Source organism: Lissotriton vulgaris, chromosome 2_2 (assembly GCF_964263255.1).
Source record: "Lissotriton vulgaris chromosome 2_2, aLisVul1.2, whole genome shotgun sequence".
In the NCBI taxonomy this organism is placed as follows: domain Eukaryota; kingdom Metazoa; phylum Chordata; class Amphibia; order Caudata; family Salamandridae; genus Lissotriton; species Lissotriton vulgaris.
This window is the reverse complement of record NC_141688.1, coordinates 283,209,129-283,234,551: the sequence shown is the minus strand read 5'-3', so window position 1 is coordinate 283,234,551 and position 25,423 is coordinate 283,209,129. Positions and strand designations below refer to the sequence as shown.

General features: G+C 47.6%; 1 protein-coding gene across 1 annotated transcript in view; it reads right to left on the bottom strand.

Moving 5' to 3' along the window:
- TTC17 (tetratricopeptide repeat domain 17) overlaps nucleotides 1-25,423 on the bottom strand; it is a 575,315-nt gene that overhangs the window by 67,268 nt on the left and 482,624 nt on the right. Inside the window, exons 19-20 of the mRNA XM_086959610.1 lie at nucleotides 3,180-3,330; nucleotides 1,099-1,219 (exon numbers count right to left, since the gene is read on the bottom strand). Of these exons, the coding sequence (XP_086815736.1) occupies nucleotides 1,099-1,219; nucleotides 3,180-3,330 (272 nt within the window). The remainder of the gene's footprint in view (nucleotides 1-1,098; nucleotides 1,220-3,179; nucleotides 3,331-25,423) is intronic.

The following is a 25,423-nucleotide window of genomic DNA, read 5'->3' as shown; positions in this document are numbered from 1 at the left end:
CCCCATGTGTAAGATGGCGGGGACTAAGAGTTGTGCTACACCTCGCCTCCCCCACCCGAGGGGTGAAGTTGGCAGAGGTGGACCCACCTCTCTTCCTCACGTGTTTTTCCTGCTGGTCTCCTGCCCAAAGTGGGGGTCAGAACCAGTGTAGAAGAGTTGCTAAAAGCAGCAAGTGCCCTGGGGAAGCTCACAAAGGCGGCAAGCCTTTGAAGCTCACCCTTCGTGGACGCTGCCCATCCTGGGGGAGGAGGCTTCGCACATCGTCCCAGGATGTGCATTGTTTCAGGCCCCCGAGAGCAGCAGGCTCTCGACCCAGGGGTCCAGAAACATGTCTGGTGGTGGCAGCTGAAAGCAGCCACTCATCCTGGACACTAGTGGTAGGTCGCTTTTCAGGGGGAATCTCTAAGATGCCCTCTGTATGCATTTTTCAATAAATCCCTCACTGGCAGCAGTGTGGGTTTAACGTGCTGATCAGTTTGATACCAAACTTCTCAGTTTTCAGAGTAGTCATTATGGTGCTGTGGAGTTCGTAATGACAAACTCCCAGCACCATACACTCTTAATGGCAGCACTGCACTTACTATGTCTAAGAATGGACTTAGACATTGTAGGGGTACAGGGCTCATGTATCTGTACCCTTGCCACTGGTGTAGTGCACCTAGCTAGAGGTGTGACTGATGTATGCCAGGGCAGTGGGTTGTAGGCATGGCACACAAGGATGTGTGCCATGTCTACTCTTCACTTTGTTCTGCACCAAAAGACACAGTCTGCAAAGGCAGTGTGTGAGTGTAATGGTACAGACCCTCGAAGGGTAGCACAATAAGTGCTGCAGCCCTTAGAGGTCTTCCCTGGTCACAGTGCCCTGGGTACCTGTGGTACCATTTACCAGGAGCTGACCTTTGGCCAGAGATGTCAATTGGGTTTTATTTTGAATGCAGGTTTTAGGGAAAGAACATAGGCCCTGGGCACCTGATTGGCAGGAGCCCAGGGCACACTCAGTCAAAGCACATCAGCGATTCAGCAAAAAGTGGGGGCAACCATGCAGAAAGAGGGCACTTTTTCACACATAGTGTGAAATATAGTGTGCTATTTACTCACTCAATATTTTTGGCAGACACCGCAAGCCATGTGCTAGCTACTGTGGACAGCTCCACTCTGCGGAGTTTTGCGCACTCGCCTGGGCTCGGCCAGCCCAAACTTCGGTAATCAGGCTTCTTTCCTATGGGACGAGACAGAAATAGGAGAACATTTCTTCAGAGCGAAAGGCAGCTATAATTTAGTACCACAAACTGTCAATTCAGTACAGTAATCTAGCAGCAGTCAATTTTTGAAACACGCAGTCAAAGTACAGCAAGCTTCCTTAAACAGAAAAGGTGTATCAAAAACTGTAACTATAGGTCCCTTTGCACTTACAGGATAGACAAACAGACACACACAAGACACAATCTCCTCGCATGCATTCTGCCCTCTATGGTGGTCTTTTCTTCTTGTAAACCAGATATAGGAGTTTTTAATATTTTGCCTAGAGTCTCAGGAGTTTCCATAACATTTAACAGTCAAATGCTTTTTAATCTGCGGGCTACTAAGATCCCACAATTAAAATATTTTTTAATCTTGAAGATTCTCTTTATAAATAAATGTGTCTCCCTCAATAAATCAATGAATCACACAGTATTTTTAAAGCACAACACCGTCACCTTGATGGGTATATGGGTGCTGTCTGTAATGCATACATGTAAAAAAAACAAAAAACATTGTTTAAACAAACTCCATTTTGTACTCAAGATGTCTGATTTACTGACCCATCCCATAGCAGGTCCAATCACTAAACTGTTATTAAGAAGACTATGGCTTTTAGCAATAATATGCTTTCACTAAAATGACATACTGGTGTGATTTCTCTCTATAAAGTGGACTTGGTGGGGAGTGGGTGGAGGAAAGGAGAGGTCCACAAGGTGCAGAGTAACAGGATAAAAGTTAGGGAAAGATGGTATACACACACACAAGGTTTGGGGAACTAGTAAGATGTGTAATAGGCTACAGAGAAGGGAACATGTCAAAATGTGACTTATTTGCATGTCTATGTTCTCAACGTCTTACATTAACATACTCATACACAGTACACTTAGGCGGCAGAAAACGAATGTGACATGGACGGCGGAAAGCGATAGGCAGAACAGTGTGATCCAAAGAAATTCAAGAGTGGATTAACAAGCTTCACTCGATGGATCAATCGAATACATTACAACTAAGTCTATTCCAGCTCAAGCACAGGTCATTACTGAATATTTCTACACAGATTAAAAAAAAAGAATCTGCACTACTCATAATTGCACTTTTCTAATAGATATCCTCTTCTCCTACCCCTGTAGTTACCAATGTAAAACTAGATGTACTACTGGACAAATGTTTTCAGAGCACTACAGATCAATGCACCTAATTTATAAATACAACTTGGACTGTTGGCTCTCAAATTAAATATTTTCTCCATTAAACATTTAAAGAAACAGTGCTCCTTCTGATGGTAGTGCAATGTCTTAAAAGATTAACTATCTAGTTCCTCAATACAACTGCAGTGTCGCTGCGAAGTTGCAGCCCCTACTGTATAAGTCCCAGTCAATTCTAAAAATCTATCATCCACTAGATCTGTTGCATTTATGACTTACCCTATCCAAATTGTGCAACGGGCAATAGATGGGCAACTACAGACATTCAAGGAAGGTAAGTACCATCTACATTGTCTTGACAAGGGCATACACTGAAATGTCATTGCGATATAAGGGACATAATTTATAGCACTTAGCCACGCGCACCGCACATTGTTTACTCCCCAACAATCTTCTCTTACAAGTAGATTATGGTTATAAATGAACCCTTAATCACTTTGCTTGGCATTCCAAAATGTAGGAAAATTTGCAGCAGCTACTTCTTTTTTTGCTCAGGATTGTCTTCTTTCGAAATTCCTCCTACCTTAAAACTAAAATTACCAACTAATGAACATAACACTTTTAGGCACACACTCAATGCTGATGTTTCCTTAGCATCAAAAGGCCACCACAGGACAGTACAGGACATACTATTTGCATCCAGCTGGGGACAATTGGACTCTCTACTCGTAACCTGCACATCTAAGGTATGATACTCTGTTTGACTCCCAATGCCACGCTAATTAACTGTACCATGTGGTCCTGGTGATGGTATCTTTGGCCCACTGATCTCCAAGGCAGTCCAAGAATGGTTTTCAAGGTCCTCTCGGCTTCTTCCAGCTGCATCGCGAGCATCTAGGCTGTCAGTCTTGGGTTTCTTGAGACGTTTCACTTGGAAGGTAATCTGAAAAACAGAAGAGCTCGGAGTGAGGAATACTGGAAGATAATGATAAGGGACATGGTGCATCCCACTCCTTTAAACCGTACACATCAGGACATGTCTACCAGTTTGCAGTCAGAAAACAGTAATTGGTCTTGAAAGCAATGTTTGGGAACATTTATAAGTAAGGAAATGTACATTTATATGTAGCGTCTAATGATAATAGGGCTTTGCCACTTTGAACGCATGTTCATATGTGGCTTGAAGGGGAACCAAGATGCCAATAGATTTTCCCAAGACAACATAATATGGTCAAGTAGGGAAGCAGTTATTAATTTTTAAGTTTCTGGAATAGAATTGGAAAAACTAAACTACCATCATGCTGCCTAAAGTTTTTCTTTCTTTTTTTATTACAGTTCTTTCCATTAATGCGTCTTTACAAAAATATGGCTGTTTGTAGGCAGCGAATACCCAGCAGGTGTAAACTGTGCAAATCATACATTATTTCAATTTTTGCAAGTCAGTCTGCATTCCATTCAGGTCTGTTGACACTAAACAGCACAACACTGGTGTTTTAGACAACTCATTTTGTATATATGAATAATGATGGTGTGGAGATGGGTCGAGATAGCCTGCATTACAAGGAGCTGCCTTAGGCTGGTGCACCTATGTCCCTGATTGCATGCTGGGTTCATAGGTGCAGTAAACAGTGAGCCACACCACTCGCATCCTCACAAATCTTTGGAAGAGGTGTTATCGACAAAGTGATAACAGCAACTGATTTGACTCACACTTGTGAAGCTCATTGCTGTTCACAGAGCTAGTCCCCGCGAGTGTTGTAAAAAGCCAATGTTGCTCCTACATACCCTTACTGAAAAGGGTAAACATCTGTCTGACCCTCATCGCAGCCACTGACGACATCCGAGCCCTTCTCGACAACGGGGAAACAGCGGCACTCATCCTCCTGGAACTCTCTGCCGCGTTCGACACTGTCTGCCACCGCACCCTAGTTCAACGCCTCAGCAACACCGGCATCCAAGAGAAGGCACTGAAATGGATCATCTCGTTCCTCACTGGAAGAACACCGAGAGTCCTCCTCCCCCCGTTTAGTTCCGAGGCCACCGAAGTCACCTGCGGCGTCCCGCAAGGATCATCACTCAGCCCCACCCTCTTCAACGTCTACATGAGACCTCTCGCAGCCATCGCACGCCAACACAACCTCAACATCATCTCCTACGCCGACGACACCCAGCTGATCCTCTCCCTCACCAGAGACCCCGACACCGCCAGAACCAGCCTCCACGAAGGGATGAAAGACGTCGCCGAGTGGATGAAGAACAGCTGCCTGAAACTGTACTCAGACAAGACGGAAGTCCTCATCCTGGGACCATCGCCCTCCGCCTGGGATGACTCCTGGTGGCCCCCAGCCCTGGGCAATGCCCCCAAGCCAACAGACCACGCACGCAACCTGGGCTTCATCCTGGACTCCTCCCTCTCGATGACCAGACAAGTCAACGCCGTCTCCTCTTCATGCTTTCACACCCTCCGCATGCTCCGCAAGATCTTCCGATGGATCCCGATCGAAACCAGGAAGACCGCCACCCAGGCCCTCGTCACCAGCCGTCTGGACTACGGAAACACCCTCTACGCCGGAACCACAGCCAAGCTACAGAAAAGACTCCAACGCATCCAGAACGCCTCCGCCCGACTTATCCTGGATATCCCACGACGCAGCCACATCTCCGGCCACCTGAGGGACCTGCACTGGCTCCCCGTCAACAAGAGGATCACGTTCAGGCTCCTCACCCACGCACACAAGTCTCTCCACAACCTGGGACCCAAGTACCTCAATGACCGCCTGACCTTCCACACGCCCACCCGCCAGCTACGGTCTTCTAGCCTCGCCCTCGCCGCCGTACCACGCATCCGAAGAGCCACCTACCTGGCGGCCAAGACATGGAACTCCCTCTCCATCCACCTTCGGCTGACCCAGGACCACCTCGCCTTCAGGAGACAACTCAAGACATGGCTGTTCGAGCAGTAGCGGCCCCCTTCCCCCAAGCGCCTTGAGACCCTTCTGGGTGAGTAGCGCGCTATACAAGTGTTATGATTGATTGATTGATTGATTGACCCAAGGAATAGACACGGACTGCCTGAAAAGCGGTCAACTGCAACACCAAGATTAATGCTTGAATTAAGTACAGCCACTGGCAATCGTTCGGAGCTGCAACCCAAGCAATTGTTTTTTGTTCACCATGCCACCTCAGTTGCGTTCTAAAAAAATGTACTCAGACCCAAAATATCTTAAAAACCTTTGTATTATTTTAAACCTCATCCTCCTAGCCACATTTTTGGTAAGTTGAGTTGCAAATTACCAAAATAACCAAATCAAGACAAACAACCATGTAAATGAGTTCAAATCAGGCTTTAGGACTAGCTGCAGTACTTAGACATCAAAGCTATAAATAGTAGATGATGAGCTGCGCATGCAAGAGGAAGGTCGATTATACCTCATTCCTCTAGACTGGTTAGCAGCAGCTAACATAATCAGCCATGTATCTTTCTCACAAATCTTGAAAGAGCGCATGGCATTCAGTGCTCAGTCCTTAGTTGGCTTGAATCAAACATAAGCAATCGGTCACAAACAGCAAAACAGTATGCAGCTACCTCCACAAGGAGGAGAGCCTTGTATCACTTTATACTCTGCAATGAGACTCTTACCTTTCTACTAAGACAGGCAAACATGTCTTTCCATCAGTATGCAGATAATACAAAGAGGTATCTGAAAGTAAAATGCTACATACCCAGTATGCATCTGTTCTTGGCATGTAGAGTTGTAGATTCATATGCCTTGCATAATCGTGCCATCTAGTGTTTGTTCCAGACTCTTGGCACTTTGTTTTTCTACGAAGAATAATTTTCCATTTACCAGGTAGGGGACTCCTCCTTTCGGTGATAGTGTGCATGGGCATTGACTCCATTGTGAAATTGTTTTCTCGCAGAGGATGAGAGTGGAGTTAGTAAGGGTAGAATAGAGATGTCCATCTAAGTAAGATACACAGGTGAAGGTACCCGGGAAGGCGGGTGGGCGCATGTGAATATGCCAAGAACAGATGCATACTGGGAAAGTAACACTTTCTGTTTGAGGCATGTGAGCTGTAGATCACATGTTTTGCATAGACAATACAGCAGTAATCTCCCAAAAGCGGTGGCTACCAAGTAGCTGTTCCAGTAGTCTGAAATAGTGTACGTAAAACTGCCTGGCATACAGGCTTGTTGTCTTGCTAACACATCTACACAATGTTTTGCGAATGTGTGAGATGTAGACCATGTTGCAACTTTGCAGATGTCAGCTATGGGGATGTTTCCTAAGAACGCCATAGAAGCCCCCAGTTTGCGAGTGAAATGCGCTCTAGGGGAAACTGTTAAAGTTCTTTTTTCTTTTCCATAGCATGTCCAAATACATTCGACTATCCACCTCGCAACACCTGATTTTGAAATGGGATTGCCTTTATGTGGTAGAGCAAAAGCAACAAAGAGCTGTTTAGTCTTACAAAAAGGTTTTGTCCTTTCTATGTAATAGAGCAATGCTCTTTTCACATCTAATGTGTGTAAGGCTCGTTCTGCCACTCAATCAACACATTGGTTGATGTGGAAGGCAGATACTACTTTGGGTAACAATTTAGTGTTAATACGAAGAACCACTTTGTTGCGGTGTATTTGTAAAAATGTTTCTTCTATGATTAGTGCCCACAGGTCACCCACTCTCCTAAGCGAAGTAATAGCAATGAGGAAAGCCGCTTCCCAAGTGAGGAAATGTAATTCACATTAATGCAATGGCTCAAAGGGTGGACCCATCAATCTGGTGGGAACATTATAAAGATTCCACACTGGGGCAGGTGGAAATCCATAAGGGCCTTAATAGCAGGCACTCTGAAAAGAGACAGATGTTGTCTGTTTTGAAGGTAAGCGGCTATTGCAGCGAGATGTAAGTGTATGGATTACACAAAATGTGAGCGTTGTAAATGCAATAAATAGTAAATGATGTTTTGAACTGAAGCAGCAAGCGGGCTGATATGGTTGTTATTACAGTAAATAACAAATCACTTCTAATTTTCAGCAAAACAAGCTCTCGTAGTAGGACGCCTAGCCTCTTTAATAATGTTCATACAGTCTGGCCGAAGATTGAGATAGCCAAACTCCATGATTTCAGTTGCCAGATCACTAGGTTGAGATGTCTGGGATGTGGGTATCTTATCTCTCCACAGCTCTGTGTGAAGAGATTGGATGTGAGGTGTAGGTTTTGATGAGGAACTACTGAGTGCTCCAACAGGGTGGTGAACCAAGGTTGACGAGTCCCTGTGGGAGCTATTAGGATTAGTGTGAGGGACGTTTGCCTGAGCTTTCGAACCACTAGTGGAATGAGTGGGAGAGGTGGAAAAGCGTAGGCAAATATCCCTTACCAGTTGATCCATAGTGCGTTGTTCTTGGACAATGGGTGTGGATACCTGGAGGCGAAGCTTGGGTATTTTGCATTTTGGTAAGTGGCGAACAGATCTATGTCTGGGAAGCCCCACATTTAAAAGAACAGGAGGAGAACTTGAGGGTGGAGTTCCCACTCGTGAATCTGTTGTCTCTTTCTGCTGAGCTGGTCTGCGATTTGATGGTCTCCTCCCGAAGGTGTTCTGCAGGGAGATAGATTTTGTAACATATGACCCACCTCCAAATGTCCTGTGCAAGTTGCGACAGCTGTAGAGAATGTGTCCCTCCCTGTTACTGTATATAATACATGGCTGTCAAGTTGTCTGTACGTATCAGGACAGCTTTGCCTGCAAAGTGTACTAGAAAGGCTTTGAACGCTAGAAATACTGCTAGTAGCTCTAGGGGATTGATGTGGAGCTGCTTTTGCTGTTGACTCCACATGCCCTGAACTGTGTGAGATGCGCTCCCCAACCGGTGAGCGATGAGTCTGCTGTTAGAACTGTCTGTGGAACCGAGCCGATGAAGGGCCACCTCTTGTAAAGGTTTTTTAGATTCCAGCAACTGCAGAGAGCGTGAGTGCAGCTGTCCACCAACACTAGATCTGATAACTGACCCTGAGGCTGATTCCACTGACGTGCTAATCATTCCTGAAGGGGACGCATTTGAAGTCTTGCATAGGGATCTATTAAGTTGTAAGACGACATCATTCCCAGTAACTGTGTGAATACCTGTGAGAAGTTGGCCTGATATGTAGTGTTTCCAATTCTGGAACCACTGGGTATCAGTCCAAACAAACCCCAAAGATGTCAGGTTGTAAGTCAACCTTGTAGACAAGCTATCCTAGTGGTAGCATGGACTAAGCAGCCTTAAAGGCTTAACTTAAGAGGTCGTGTTAAGCGAGCTTGTTTTACCACATACAATCCTGTAATCAAATGAAAGGACACCACACAAGTATATATTGTAAAAATATATGTATTTATTTCTAAATTACTCCCCAGTACTCTTTATGAGGAAAGGGGCACAAGCGTTAAATCAAAAGCACTGTTAAACATATAAAGTTGGCACAATTATGGCTGAGGGCGGGGGGCCACTCAGACCATATACTAAAAAAATGGTATAAGTAACACTTATCGAATATTGGTTAGGCCTAGGGCCTAGAGATTCGCTGGGAGCAGTCAGGACAAGCAATGAAGAAGTCGGGAGTAGCCCACAGGATACGGGTGCAGCACGGAAAGTGCGGCGCGCACCAATGTAAAGTCAATGGTGCGTAAAAGTTAGTTAAAGTGAATTAAATGATACTTCCGCTGAACCTAGGAACACAAAACTTCAGACACAGACCCTAGAGGTGTGTACCAGTGTAAGGACACCGGCGTTGCAAAGTTACCTCACCCACAGGCCGTGAGTGCACAGGGTCGAAGTGGCGTCGGGTTCTGTCACGCAGGTTCTTGGTGCTTGGAGCTGTTGCAGCTGCAGGCGCTGTGAAGCAGAAGTGTCCGGTGCGATCCAAGGGTGGATCGAAGTAGAAAAGTACCTGAAAGCAGAGGGGACAGAGTCTGGGTCACTCAGCAGTGACCAGGGTGGAACCAGGACGGAACCAGGCAATGTCGGGCGCAATCAGGCGGTTGTCGATAGGCTTCTCTCCGCTGTCACGTGGGCTCTGGGGCATCTGCGACGTCCAGGAGCAGGTCACGATCTGTCCCACGTAGGCTCTCGCCGTCAGCACCGTCGGCTTGAAGATTGTAGCAAACAGCACTTGGCAAAAGCAATCCACGCGGAACCGGGAGATTGCTTATCACTCGAACCAGGAGGGTCAGAGTGGGTGCTCCTTTTCACAGGAGCTGGTGCAGATCTGGAGCAACCAGAAAAGCAAGTCGGTTTTCAAGTTTCGTCGGCACAGGGGCCACAAGCCAGCTGGCAAGTGACCGGGCCAACGCGTCGAGCACACACAGGCAGAAGGGCCCCACGCAGCACTCGTCGAGTGTGGAGGGGTGAGCTTTGGTGCAAGTGGAGCTCGGGGCTGGGGCTTCTCAAACCCCGGTGTACAGCTTCGAGGGTCACTCGTGGGCTGCACGGTCAGCGTCTCGTGGCCTTTTCAAGATGGCGTGCCCCACGCTTCCGGTCGCCTCCACGGGTCTCAGCTCTGCAGGGACTGTGGATCGGGCAGGTAGAAGGCAGGCAAGCTTGATCTCGTCGATCTCTGTCGCTCGAGTTCCGGCGGGAACTGCAACAAAGCAAGGGTCGAGGGCTGGATGGTGCCTGTTTGCACAGGGTGGTCACTCCTTGACCACAAGGGAGATTCTTCAGTCTTCTCACGTCGTGTAGAAAGTCGAAGGGTCCAGATTTCGTTTCTTATGTTTCTTCAGGATGATCTGAAGTCCGTTGGGACTGCTCCCCCTCTTATTCGAATCTAGGGGGTTGGACATCCTGCTAGGTCCCCTCCTATGGGTGGGACCCAGGAAGGGGGTGGTTACACCCCTCTCCTTTGATCCTGGCCGCGCTGGGACAGGGGCTGGGAGGCCCCAGAACCGGTTTGGCCGGATACTGCAAGGGGCAGCCTTGTGCTCCCCAGGCAGTGTCTGGTTTCTTTGAAACCTCCCTACTCCAATCCACTATCTCCTGTCTGGGGTGGTTTGACACCGCCCTGTGACAGGAAACTCTTTGTCCAGGCCTCCTCTGCCGGGTTTCGGTCAGCAGCAGGAGGCCAGACCCGTGTCTGTGGCAGGGGCATCCATTTTGTGGATCTGAGGCTCATTTTAAATCAACCGCGTTTCAGCAAAGTAACATGTCTTCTCCCTCTAGAAGGGTGGAATGCTACCCCCGTCGCCAGAACTGGCGAGGGGGTAGTATTCCAATTCGTATGACACCTTACACGACATGTTTTGATAAAGCCAAACCAAAGTTGCTATATAACCGCGAGGATTATAAGGCGCTTAAGAGTATATGGTATGGCATTATCCCGGATCAGCTTAGGGAGTTGTTCCCGACAGCTGCAGACAGGCTCAGCTCATGCCAGAGCACCATCTCACATAAAACCACGCACTCTGCCTCCAGGATTGATGAGGCCTTCCATAGGAGTGGCTCACAGGTTATATATGTGTCCAGATATAGGTTTAGATATAGGTATACTATATCTAAGCAAGGGGTGATTACACCCACTTGCCCCAGCTGAGTGATCAGCCAGTTGTGTCAATTTAGATAGCCAGCCAGGGGTGGCAAAAGATATGCTGCAGCCCCTGGTAGGCCTTGGATGCACCTATGCCCTGGGCACCTATAGTGCTCTGTACAGGGGCTGATAAGGTGACCCAAGCCAATCTAGTTATGCACCTAGGGTACATGGAATCCATTTTACAGAGAGAGCAGATAGCCTGGGGCCCTGATTAGCAGGGAACCAGGCCAACTAAGTCGAAAACCAGCTAAACACAGGGCAAAAAAATCTGGGGTAACCATAGTCAGGTAGCCACCTTCCTACATAACCCCCCCCCAAACGAAAGGAGATAAGGCTATCCTTGGCCAGGTAAGCCTTTATTGCCTGAGTGGCCATATAAGGAAGTACCTGCACTAGCATGGGTACCCCCTGTCTCATGGTCCACTAAGCAGTCCCTCACCCTAGGGGTATTAGAGGGTCTCCACCATAGGGAATCACTACCTTGGGTGTGTTTATGCAAAGTTAAAGGCTGGTGTGGATATGGAGTATTGAAGTGAGGCTCCACTATTTTTGGGCTCAACTTCCTCCAATTATCTTCCACCATGTGTGCCTTTCTTTCTTCAACTGAGTTGCACTGAGCTCTCAGGGTCAACCTCTGGCTACCTAAAGCTGGAGGCTGGGTCCCTCTGTTTGGCTTGCTGGAGGGACAGTTCAGGTTTGGGCCCTTTGGGTCCCAGGTTTGGCTGTGCCCAACAGAATCCATCTGTGGGAGGTCCCTAACTATTTTTAAGGGGGCTCCCCCAGGGGTTTTTAAAGTTTTCACCTTACCAGGCCTACTAGTTTTGGTGCCCCTAATCTGTTGATGGGGGTGCTTTATTTGACAGGGGGCCCTCTGGGTCTCACTGTCCTTCTTGTCCTCTGCAGCCCTGGGCTGACTGAGGCAAGGTAGAGAGGGGCAGGTTACCTGCTCCAGACTGGATCCCACCTGAGAAGGGTCCACTGCCATCAGAGGCTCTGTCAGGCCAGGCCTAACAACCTCTGGGGCAGTTCCTTCATCAGGGGTAAGATCAGTTCCCTGAGGAGGCTGATCCTGTCCTACTGTCTGGTGAGGGGGAGATTTCTCTTCCTCCTCCATGCTCTCAGTTTGGGTGGAGTGATCCATCATTTCAGGCTTCACAACACACATATCTGTTTGAGTTTGGGCTGTGGCCATCACAGCCCCACCAACCTTTTCAGGAGGAGACTCAGTTTGGGTTTCTGCTGTTATCATAACAGCTTTGCTATTCTGCTTTGGAAGAGCTTCTGTTAAAGATGGGGCAGAGAGTTGCTCAGCCCTACCAACCTTTTCAGGAAGGACATCTTGAATTGGGGCTATAGCCAGTACAGCCCCACTAACCTTTCCATTGGAATTTACCATTCTAGAATGGATTTCCTGTTCAACCTCAGCCCAGGCTGAGATTTCCAAATCATTTCCCAGTAGACAGTCTACAGGCAAGTTTGGTGACACTGCCACTCTCTTTGGCCCAGTGACACCTCCCCAGCTGAGACTTACTACTGCCATGGGATGATTTGTTTGGATGCCATCAATGTTTGTTACCTGGTATGTGGCACCTGGTAAAAGTTGTTTAGAGGGGACTATACAGTCAGCCACCATGGTGATGCTAGCCCCTGTGTCTCTAAAAGCTTCAACTTTCAAACCATTGATGATGGGTTCTTGTCTGTATTTGCTCAAGGTATTTGGGCAAACAGAGAAATTGGCAAACCCCATGCCAGTCTCATGAACAAGATTATTTGGGGATGGGGACCTGGATAGGCCAGGGTCCCCTTGGGCTCCAAAAGTAAACCCACCCAGATTCCTGGGTGTGCTCCCACTTCCTGGGGGATTACTGCTGACAGTAACAGGAGGTGTTGGAGCTGGCTTTGGAGGTATGTTTTCTTTATTGCCATTCTTGGGACAACAGCTGTCTGTTTTGTAATGCCCAACCTGTTTACAGGCATGGCAATAAGGCTTTTTCTCTGTTGAAGAAGTGTCTTGGGACCCACCCCCCTTCTTGGAGTTTTGGGGCCCTGGGGAAGTGTTTTCTTTACCTTTATCCCCACCCTTATCTTGAGGCTTGGTAGACTCCTTCTTCTGGTTATTGTCCTGATTCTTAGGCCTAATCCTGGTTCTGACCCACTTATCTGCCCTCTTTCCCAATTCTTGGGGAGAGGTCAAATCTGAGTCCACCAGGTGCTGGTGTAAGAGCTGGTTCTGACAATTACTAAGGATCTGCTCCCTCATAATCAAATTATACAATCCTGTGAAGTCATGTACTTTGCTGCCATTCAGCCAACCCTCCAGAGCCTTAGTTGCACAATCAACAAAATCAGTCCAGTCCTGAGTCTGTGTCTTCTGGGTATCTCTGAACTTTAACCTGTACTGTTCAGTGGTTAAGCCAAACCCATCTATCAGAACACTCTTCAGGACTTTGTAATTGCTGGCATCCTCGTGTCTGACAGTGAGGAGCCTATCCCTCCCTTTCTCTGAAAAGGAGTACCATAAGATTGCTGCCCACTGTTCCTCAGGAACCTGCTGTACCATGCAGGCTCTCTCCAGAGCAGTCATCCATTTGTGGATGTCATCCCCTTCCTGATAGGGGGGCACAATCTTTGTCAGGTTTCTACTATCATAGGACCTGGGTTTCTCTTTAGGAATTTTGCTGCCACCAGTGGCATCTAAGCCACTTATTTTTTTCTCCCTTGCCAAGGTAAGTTTAGCTTGTTCCAAGGTAAGCTTAGCTTGAGCCAGGGCTACCTCTTCCCTCTCTATCTGGAGTTGGACAGCCCTCATTCTGGCCCTATGCTCTTTTCTCTGGGAGGAAGTCATCCCTCTTTGAGATTCTCTTGAGGCACTAGAAAGGTGAGAGTCCCCTGATAGAGACCTCTCCCTCCTATTACCTGGGAGAATTTGGTTATGAGATCTGGGGTGGTGCTGGCCCCCCCCATTCCCATGTAGGTCCAAGTTGGCCTGGTTAAGGCTGGCAACCTGTACCTGGTTTCCCCTCTGATCCTGATCTTCAGGCTCTTCTAAATCAGAGCCTTCCTCTTCCTCTTCCTCCTCTACTACATCATCTTCTGGAAGATCCTCATTCTCAGGGGAGTTTATCCCTTCACCTGATTCTAAGGGAGCCTGACTCACCTTATCTAGGTCATCCTTTTCTAGGAGAGCTATTAGGGAAGGAATGGTAGGGCCTCTGCCCTTTTTTAGCCCCCTGGCTGTGCACAAGGCACTCAGGTCTTTGTGGCTAAGGTTGTCATATCTGGATGTTGTCCCTATAGGATCAACTTCTACAGGAGCAGAACCTGAGGGTCTACCTGTATCAGACATGACTGCTAGTGAGGTGTAAGTGGTGCACTTACCTACACTAAGTGATTTCCTACTGTACCTTGCTAGTGAGTTGTAGTCAGGGTGTGCTACTCCCTTTTATCTACAACTACTAAGTTCAGTAGAACTTAATATGCTAAGCTTTTGATTTATATGTACCTAGAGGTACTTGATGTGATCTTTCAATTTGATAAAGATTGCAATGGTAAAACAAACAGCAAGCTCAAATCCGCACCGCTGCACACCAATGTGAGAAGTTGGCCTGATATGTAGTGTTTCCAATTCTGGAACCACTGGGTATCAGTCCAAACAAACCCCAAAGATGTCAGGTTGTAAGTCAACCTTGTAGACAAGCTATCCTAGTGGTAGCATGGACTAAGCAGCCTTAAAGGCTTAACTTAAGAGGTCGTGTTAAGCGAGCTTGTTTTACCACATACAATCCTGTAATCAAATGAAAGGACACCACACAAGTATATATTGTAAAAATATATGTATTTATTTCTAAATTACTCCCCAGTACTCTTTATGAGGAAAGGGGCACAAGCGTTAAATCAAAAGCACTGTTAAACATATAAAGTTGGCACAATTATGGCTGAGGGCGGGGGGCCACTCAGACCATATACTAAAAAAATGGTATAAGTAACACTTATCGAATATTGGTTAGGCCTAGGGCCTAGAGATTCGCTGGGAGCAGTCAGGACAAGCAATGAAGAAGTCGGGAGTAGCCCACAGGATACGGGTGCAGCACGGAAAGTGCGGCGCGCACCAATGTAAAGTCAATGGTGCGTAAAAGTTAGTTAAAGTGAATTAAATGATACTTCCGCTGAACCTAGGAACACAAAACTTCAGACACAGACCCTAGAGGTGTGTACCAGTGTAAGGACACCGGCGTTGCAAAGTTACCTCACCCACAGGCCGTGAGTGCACAGGGTCGAAGTGGCGTCGGGTTCTGTCACGCAGGTTCTTGGTGCTTGGAGCTGTTGCAGCTGCAGGCGCTGTGAAGCAGAAGTGTCCGGTGCGATCCAAGGGTGGATCGAAGTAGAAAAGTACCTGAAAGCAGAGGGGACAGAGTCTGGGTCACTCAGCAGTGACCAGGGTGGAACCAGGACGGAACCAGGCAATGTCGGGCGCAATCAGGCGGTTGTCGATAGGCTTCTCTCCGCTGTCACGTGGGCTCTGGGGCATCTGCGACGTCCAGGAGCAGGTCACGATCTGTCCCACGTAGGCTCTCGCCGTCAGCACCGTCGGCTTGAAGATTGTAGCAAACAGCACTTGGCAAAAGCAATCCACGCGGAACCGGGAGATTGCTTATCACTCGAACCAGGAGGGTCAGAGTGGGTGCTCCTTTTCACAGGAGCTGGTGCAGATCTGGAGCAACCAGAAAAGCAAGTCGGTTTTCAAGTTTCGTCGGCACAGGGGCCACAAGCCAGCTGGCAAGTGACCGGGCCAACGCGTCGAGCACACACAGGCAGAAGGGCCCCACGCAGCACTCGTCGAGTGTGGAGGGGTGAGCTTTGGTGCAAGTGGAGCTCGGGGCTGGGGCTTCTCAAACCCCGGTGTACAGCTTCGAGGGTCACTCGTGGGCTGCACGGTCAGCGTCTCGTGGCCTTTTCAAGATGGCGTGCCCCACGCTTCCGGTCGCCTCCACGGGTCTCAGCTCTGCAGGGACTGTGGATCGGGCAGGTAGAAGGCAGGCAAGCTTGATCTCGTCGATCTCTGTCGCTCGAGTTCCGGCGGGAACTGCAACAAAGCAAGGGTCGAGGGCTGGATGGTGCCTGTTTGCACAGGGTGGTCACTCCTTGACCACAAGGGAGATTCTTCAGTCTTCTCACGTCGTGTAGAAAGTCGAAGGGTCCAGATTTCGTTTCTTATGTTTCTTCAGGATGATCTGAAGTCCGTTGGGACTGCTCCCCCTCTTATTCGAATCTAGGGGGTTGGACATCCTGCTAGGTCCCCTCCTATGGGTGGGACCCAGGAAGGGGGTGGTTACACCCCTCTCCTTTGATCCTGGCCGCGCTGGGACAGGGGCTGGGAGGCCCCAGAACCGGTTTGGCCGGATACTGCAAGGGGCAGCCTTGTGCTCCCCAGGCAGTGTCTGGTTTCTTTGAAACCTCCCTACTCCAATCCACTATCTCCTGTCTGGGGTGGTTTGACACCGCCCTGTGACAGGAAACTCTTTGTCCAGGCCTCCTCTGCCGGGTTTCGGTCAGCAGCAGGAGGCCAGACCCGTGTCTGTGGCAGGGGCATCCATTTTGTGGATCTGAGGCTCATTTTAAATCAACCGCGTTTCAGCAAAGTAACATGTCTTCTCCCTCTAGAAGGGTGGAATGCTACCCCCGTCGCCAGAACTGGCGAGGGGGTAGTATTCCAATTCGTATGACACCTTACACGACATGTTTTGATAAAGCCAAACCAAAGTTGCTATATAACCGCGAGGATTATAAGGCGCTTAAGAGTATATGGTATGGCATTATCCCGGATCAGCTTAGGGAGTTGTTCCCGACAGCTGCAGACAGGCTCAGCTCATGCCAGAGCACCATCTCACATAAAACCACGCACTCTGCCTCCAGGATTGATGAGGCCTTCCATAGGAGTGGCTCACAGGTTATATATGTGTCCAGATATAGGTTTAGATATAGGTATACTATATCTAAGCAAGGGGTGATTACACCCACTTGCCCCAGCTGAGTGATCAGCCAGTTGTGTCAATTTAGATAGCCAGCCAGGGGTGGCAAAAGATATGCTGCAGCCCCTGGTAGGCCTTGGATGCACCTATGCCCTGGGCACCTATAGTGCTCTGTACAGGGGCTGATAAGGTGACCCAAGCCAATCTAGTTATGCACCTAGGGTACATGGAATCCATTTTACAGAGAGAGCAGATAGCCTGGGGCCCTGATTAGCAGGGAACCAGGCCAACTAAGTCGAAAACCAGCTAAACACAGGGCAAAAAAATCTGGGGTAACCATAGTCAGGTAGCCACCTTCCTACAATACCCGAGCTGGCAATGAGTGGTGAGGCTGGAACTGGGAAATTAGAGACTGAATGTTTCGGATTCTGGCTGGATTGAGACAGGCTAGAGCTTTTTGTGTATTCATAGTGGCTCCTAAGTAAGTTTGCGTGTTGGAGGGTTGGAGATGGGACTTGGACAGATTTACTGTGAATCTGAGATTTTGGAGCAGCTGTACGGTTCTGTGAGTGTGTTGGAGAAAGTTTGCTTGTGAGCTGGCTTCGATAAGCCAGTCATCTAAGTATGGGAAGACGTGAATGTGTTGTCTTCGCAGATAAACTGCAACTGCTGCCAGACATCTGTGGCGACTTCGAATGGAAGCACTTTGAATTGATAGTGTTGTCCCGCAAACCTGAGGTATTTGCGATGAGCGGGATGTATTGGAATATGGAAGTAGGCATCCTTTAAGTCTAAAGTAGACAGAAATGGGCTTGCTGAAGGAGTGGGAGCACTTGTTGAAGTGTTACCATGTGAAAGTAGTCTGATTAGATGTACAGATTTAGGTCTCTCCGGTCTAGTGTAGGCCTGAGAGAGCTGTCCTATTTTGGTATTAGGAGGTATAGGGAGTACACGCCGGCCCCTTGATACTGTAGTGGGACTGGCTCTATAGCTCCTTTTTCCAATAAAGAGATAACTTCTTGTTTGAGAAAGTTGAGATGCTCCTGGGACATATTGTGTGATCTTGGAGGAATGTTTGGGGAAGTGGCAGTAAGTTCCAGGCAATAACCATATTGGATAACTTGTAGAACCCATCTGTCCAAGGTAACTGTATTCCAGATGGGTAGAAATTAGGAGAGATGTCCCTGACAGGAGTGGAATGATCGGGGTAGAAGAAGGAAGTCACTGTTTGTTGTTTGCAGGGGAAGTACGTGTTGAGTTACCTCTACCTCTTAATTTGCTGTTATTCCCTCTAAATCCTCCTCTAAAGTAACTTCTTGAAGAAGGCAACTGATTAGTGCCTTTGTGAGAGGAGGCAGGATTTTCTGATATGTTCTTTGAGCCCCCATCTGTAATAGGAGCGTTGAAGGGAGCCCCAATTGGAAGGAAGCTGCAAAGCCCCCATGGATTTTGCAACCTCTAAATCTTTCTTCATCTTTTCTAAAGAAGTATCTACTGAAGGCCCAAAGAGGTGCTCTTTATCAAAGGGCTGATTTAAATAGAGGCTTGGACCTCAGGTTTAAACCCAGAAATTCTGAGCCTAGTGTGTCTGCGTAACAGAACGCTAGTGTTCATGAGCGAGCTGCGGTATCAGCTGCGTCTAAAGCGCACCTAATGGATGTGTACGAAAAGTAATTTTCCTTCTTGAATCAGGTCACTAGCTTTACTCCTATGTTCATTTGACAAAAACTGTATACATTTTTCTAGCTCGTCATAATGACCCATGTCATAGTGAGCTAAAAGAGCTTGGGTATTTGCAATTCGCCAGTGATTGGCTGTTTGCGCAGCTACTCTTTTGCCAGAGGCATCTTTGAGTTTAGACTCCTTATCAGGAGGGGCATCTCCTGTAGTTTGTGAATTTGCTCTTTTGCAAGCGTTAGAGACTACAATGGAGTCTAATGGCACTTGGCCCTTGATGTAGATCGGGTCAGTAGGTGTCACCTTATACTTCTTGTCTACTCTGGGTGTGACCATCCTGGCACGCACAGGGTCTTTAAAAATCTCGTCTTTGTGTTTAAGCATTAACTTGAGCATTGGTAGTGTTTGTGTTGCTCTTTGAGAGGAACTTAAAGTCTCAAAGAGAAAATTCTCTTCAGGTGCCTTCTTATGAAGTTTTACCCCGTGATAATCAGCAGCACTATTGAGTAGCCTATGTACCCTATATTGACATCTGGCAGGGAGGGTCTGTAAGTGTATAGATACGGTTCGTTATCAGTATTAGGATCTGTATTGTAACCCTCCTATGGATCAGGAATAATGTCCTGAGGTATGTCGCCATCACCATCCCCCTTCCTCATCTTCTTGGTGATCAGGTGACTGTGGTTGTGGAGATCTGTGGGTGTAATCAATAAATTTGGGTCAATGAGTGAAGGAGGTGTAATAGGAGGAGGTGGATTAGTATCAACATTCTTTCTTTTAAATGGAATGTGGTATTCCTCTTGTAATTCTGATTTCCTTTTAGTTGGTAATTTCACATGAATAGATTCAGTGTCTGGATTGATGGCCAGTTCCTTTTATTTCGTGTCCGTGCTAGAAGGAAGAACGTCGAAACAAGGCTCTTTGCATGGAAGAGGAGGAAGTTTGGTTTTTAGGTCCGGAATTGTCGGAGGGCTTGGCCCTGAATGTTTCGGATCCGAAGATTTAGTTTTCGGAGCAGAAGGGATGGTCACTAGTAAATGCATGAATTTCGATATCGAAGATTTCGGATCGGTGCCTGACCAGGGCCAACTCGATCCAGAGCCAGAAGGCTTTGCTGTACGTTTCGGTGCCGAGCCGGAGGGTGGGCGTTCGAAACCTTTTCTCAGTGCCGACCTTGGCCCTAGGGCAGAGGAAGGACCGGAGCCTTTTTCTTCAGTAAGAATTGGGGCAAGGGAGTGTCAGTACTCACTGTACGCTGACCCGGTGTTACTTGCCCTTCTGTGTCAGAGTCTGCTTCGGACACGGAGATGTGTTCCTCCTCTTCTTCGGCTTCTTGTACGTGGAATTCTTCCTGGTCGGAATCTTCCATGAAGATGTATGGTGCGGAGCCCCTTTGTTGATGCATTTGGCGAGGTCGAGCCCAATAGTCACGGAGCATCTTCTTGGATTGAAATGATCGGCACAGGTCGCAGTTCTGTTTGTTATGTTTCGGGGATAGACACAAGTTGCACACTTTGTGCAAGTCAGCGAGCGGAAACTAAGCGCGACACCCGGAATAGAATTTAAATGGAGTCTGTTCCACTGACTGCCAGCGGGCACGACACGGGTTAGCCCAACAGACCTCCACAAATCTTCCGAACGAAGACTTGAATAGAAACGATACGCGGAGAAGGGGAAACATGCTTGGACTTGTGTATTGGCGCCAATGGAGTTGGTTCGGCACCAGGGTAGGGCCGGCTCGAGCCCGAGCCGGATGGCTTCTCTTTCTGTTTCAGAGCCGGGTCCGAGGGTGGGGCGTTGGAAACTTTTTGTCGGTGCCGACCTTGGCCCAAGGGCAGAGGAGGGACAGGAGCCTTTGTTTTATTTTGAGGGGGCAAAGGGGTATCTTTACTCACGGTACGTGACCCAGAGTAACCTGCTCCTCTTCTTCCATGTCGGAGTCAGCCTCGGACATGGACATCTGTTCTTTTTCTTCGGCTCCATGAGCCTGATGTTCAGAGTCGGAATCTTCGTCGAAGATGTCCGCTGCAGATCCACTCTGGTGTTGCAACTGGTAGTGTCAAGCAAAACGGTCACAAAGTGTCTTTTTTGAATAAAACAATCAACACGCGTTGCAGTCGTTCTCGTCGTGTTCCGGGGACAAGTAGAGGTTGCACACTTCGTGCAATTCGGGGCGTGGAAACTTAGCACGACACCTGGAACAGTACTTGAAGGGAGTTCGTTTCATGAACTGCTGATGTGGTCGGCACGGGTAGGTCCGACAGCCTGCCATGAATTTCCCGATCAAAGGTTTTCCGAGGTGAGACGATGCGCGTCGAATGGGGAACCGCGATCGATAACAATACCATCGAGAGTAGTGGATTGCACATAAAAGGGTTCTGAAAACAGTATCGAACCGGAGTGCAGCAATACACATCCAAACCCAATGGCGGAAAAAAACAATCTAAGAATGGAGTTGATGCCCATGTGCAAGGATGGATTTGATGCACTTGTGACTCGAAAGACTTCTTTGAACAAAAAAAAACTGCAAACATCCGGACCCAACACTAGATGGCGATCTATGCACAGAATAGGATCTAGAGCTCATATGCCTCGAACAAATATTTTCAGAAAATCCAATTCAAGACTTCATGGTGTGTATTAGGGGTGCAAGCCCATTGTGTCTAAGGAAGCTGAGAAGTCGTGCAATATCAAAAGCAAACAGTCATCTTGGTATGTGGTCAAGAAGGCATTGTATATGATTTGGAATGTAGCAGTCCCTGTGCTGCTGTGTGACCTTAAGTTAGACTGGTTGTCGTCCAGGAGATGGTTAGGATTGATATGATTTTGGAGTTGACCACAGACTGGCTTTTCAATTATCTTGCTAATAAATGTCAGGCAATTGATGGGTTGGGAGTTGGCAAGGTCTATCAATCAATCAGATTTATAAAGCACAGCAAATCACCTGTAAGGGTCTCCAGGCACTAGGGTTGCTGGCTGCTTTGTGGTACTCTGTTCATTCAAACAGCCAGGTCTTGAGTCCTTTCCTGAATTCTCAGAGTAATGATGCAGTCCTGAGGTGCAGGGGAAGGTCATTCAAAGCTTTGGCCGCCAGGTATGAGAAGGAGCATCCTCTGCTGTAGTTCTGGCGGATCCAAGGAGTGTCTGCAAGGAAGAGGGAAGTGGATCGTAGGGTGTCTAGTGGTTTGGTGGAAGGTTATGCATTTGTTGGCATAGGTTGGTCCTCTATAGAGTAGGGCTTTGTATGCGTAGGTCAGCATCTTGAACTTGCAATTCTTCTGGATCGAGAAGCAGTGTAGTTTTTTGAGGTGTGGTTGGATGTAGGTCCTTCTGGGAAGGTTGTGGATGAGTCTTGCTGCTGAGTTTTGTATTGTCTGTAATCTCTTTGGGAGGAATGGCGAGGTTTCGTTCAGAAAGATGACTTCCCTTTAGTCCGAGCGGACCTTGAGACAGTTGTCATTCATCCAGTCGGCGACCTTCATCATGCATCTGTGAAAGTTGGTTATAGTGGTGGAGGGGTCTTCTACCAGAAAGAGGATGATCTTGTTGTCGTAAGAGGTGATGCTGAGTCCATTAGAACTGATGTGGTTGGCCAAGGGGGTCATGCACGTGTTGAAGAGGGTGGGGCTGAGGGCCGATCTTTGGGAAACGCTGCAGCTGATCTTCTTGGGTTCTAAGGTAAATGGTGGGAGACAGAGCCTCTGGGTCCTTCCGGTGAGGTACGATGTGATCCATTTGAGGGTGTATTTCGGAATTCCGATATAGTGGAGTCTGTTGATCAAGATGTGGTGGGAGATGGTGTCTAAGGTAGCTGACAGGTCCAGGAGGATGAGGGCCGTCTTATCGCTGCGGCCCAGGATGGCACTGATTTAGTCGGTGGCTGTGATCAGGGCTGACTTGGTGCTGTTAGCTCGGAATCCGGATTTAGAGGGGTCCAGGAGGTTGTTGTGTTCCAGGTGTTCGGTAAGTTGTTGGTTGATTGACTTCTCAAGAGCCTTCACTAGAAAGAGGAGCAGGGAGATGGGTTTGTTGTTCTTTGGATATGCTGGGTCGTCAGATGGTTTCTTCTGCAGTGGCCTCACTTCAGCGTGTTTCCAGTCCCCAGGGAACGCAACTGAGGTGATGGAGGTGTCAAGTACATCGCCAATGGTCTTGCTCCAGAGATTGAAGATGTGATGAGGACAGGAGTACGCTGGTGCTCCAGAGTGCACAGAGGTCATGATGGAGATTGTGGCTTGAGTTGTGAGAGGGTCCCAATAGGTGAGTAGGTATTTGTTGATGCAGTCAGCAGCAAGGTGTTGGAGTTTGAAGTTTTCATAGATGGCTGACATCTTGTTGTGGTAGGAATCTGCCAGGGTGTCACACAGTTCTTTGGAGTGGGTGATATCGTTCTCAGTGGCTGTGGGGTTGGAGAACTCCTTCAAGCTGTCAAAGAGCTCTTTGCTGCAGTTTGCGCTGGCTTTATGCGGTCTGCTAGGGTGTTCTTTGTTTCTTGCAGGAGGTGGTGTGCTGGTTGATTGCTGTCTTGAAGGTTGTTAGGTCTGCCATCTCTTTGCTATTGTGCCACATCCTTTCTTGTTGTTAACAGTCACATTTGGTGGATTTTAGTTCTATGGTGAACCAGCTGGCTCTTCTATGAAGTCCTCTGGGTTTGGCTGTCTTGGCGGGGCCTATTGTGTCAGTGCATTCTATGATCCAGTGGGAGAGGATCTTCACTGCCTGTTCTAGATTGGATGTTCTGTCTGGGAGGTTAGAGTTGAAAGCGTTGTTCCACTGGTATTCCGATATCTTTTTCCAGTTTCTGTGCATGGAGCTGGGGGGCCGGGTATCGGTATTGGTGGTTCCTGCGATTGTGAAGTGGACGCTGTGGTGGTCAGTTCAGGGGAACTATAGGACGTGGTTGTACTGGACTGTCACTGGATGTGAAAACGGGGTTGAGCGTGTGTTCCGCGATGTGAGTAGGTTCCATGACAAGATGCTTTAGGCCAATGTTGCTCATGCTATCCAGGAGGTCTGCTGTGTTGGTGTTGCAGGGGTCGTCGAGGTGGAAGTTGAAATCTCCTAGGAAGATGTAGTGCTCTGAGTTGATAGCGATTAGGGTGATGACAATCGGTGCGTGACATGGTGGGTCATGTTTGCTGTGTCTCCAGCATGGTCAGTTGCTTCGGTGTTCCAGGTGAAGCAAAAGTACGAGCAGGGAGTGGTCCTCAGGTGGAGCGTGGGATGTGCAGCAGCAGTTGCTGATGTGCTCTGGATTCAGGGCTGAGTTCTGCAGCTGTGTGAAGTGAAAGAACAAGTGTTCCTGGTGCTGGGCATCGTCCAGGTGCGGACGGGCGCAGAAGATCATGCCTTTGGCAGGCCGGCGGCATGCCTGCCCTGCGCCCTCCATTAAGTCAGTCCTGGGGTGGGGTGCTGGGAGGCGTGAGCAGTGGTGAACTGGAGGATAAGCGAGCAGAGGGGCACAAAATACGAATAACAACTGTGCACAGAAGGTTACAACAAGGCTAAAGGTGACGGCGCTGGAATTCAAGGAAAACAGGGGGCAGAACCACAAATCAGGAAGAAACACTGGACCAACAGCAGCTGAGGACGCTGGTACACAGACTTCCTTAATGGACTGTAGCCTCCATCAAGTCAGTCTGAGGGGCGGGGCGTGAGGCAGGAGCGGTGGCTAAAAGCAGCGAGGCGCAAAATACAACAAACAACAGACACAGAAATGTAAGCATTCATAGGAAGGCTGAAAACATACAATTACTGTTATGTTAAATGTGATACAGTGGTGGAATTCAAGGGAAACACAGGGCAAAACCAGTGTGTGACACAGAGTGTGACAAAATGATTGGCACGTAATCACCAGTTTGAGAGACTGAGGGACTGAACAGCAAAATGAATAAGCATTTGCAATGCGATCGGTCTCGCCTTTGGGACCTTATATGTATTTAGCTATGCAGCACATTAGCCTGGGTGCTGAAACATCGACTATTCTTTAACATGGAGGGAAAGTAAGCACCAAACTGCTTGACACCCCAGGTATGGGAACACAGGGAGAGAAATATTAACTTTCAGCTAAAAATGGTATAGTCCAAAGCTGTTTTTAATGTGAAAATCAGGGCCTCCGGTGGTCTAAGAGCGGAAAATACTACATTTAAAAAAAATATTATGGTGTACGGTGCTCGTGGAAAACAATTGCTATGGACTGGAATCTAGAGAATGCTAAAGTGATTCGGGTATTTTACTGACCTCTACTGGCCCTTTTTTATTAAGACAGCTAAATAGAGGCAATTGAACAGAAAAAAAAAGTCCCTAAGCGGAAGCATACAAGTCCTAGGGCTGATCTTCAGAGCTCACAGAGTACACATACATATAAGTATATATACACACATACTTATAAGTATAAATATATATGTGTGTGATCAAGACCGGGATTGCCGGTCGAAACGCGTCATGTCTGCTACAGGAGGAATAAAGCACTAAGATTTTCACTTGCCATGTGTGGTCCGTTTCCTGATTGGTACCTGGCGGAGAGAATATATATATATATATATATATATATATATATATATATATATATATATAATATAAAAATAAAAATAATATAAAAAATAATATAAAAATTATATATATATATATATATATATATATATATATATATTTTTTATTTTTTTTTTCACTGAAAAAACCATAGGATTCACACACGTTATAGTTAGGAATTAGCATTTAAAAAAACTTGCCAATTCACTGAAAAAACCATAGGTTTCACATATGTTATAGTTAGCTGGACATTTCACTCATACACTCACTGACATCACTCATGATATCACTG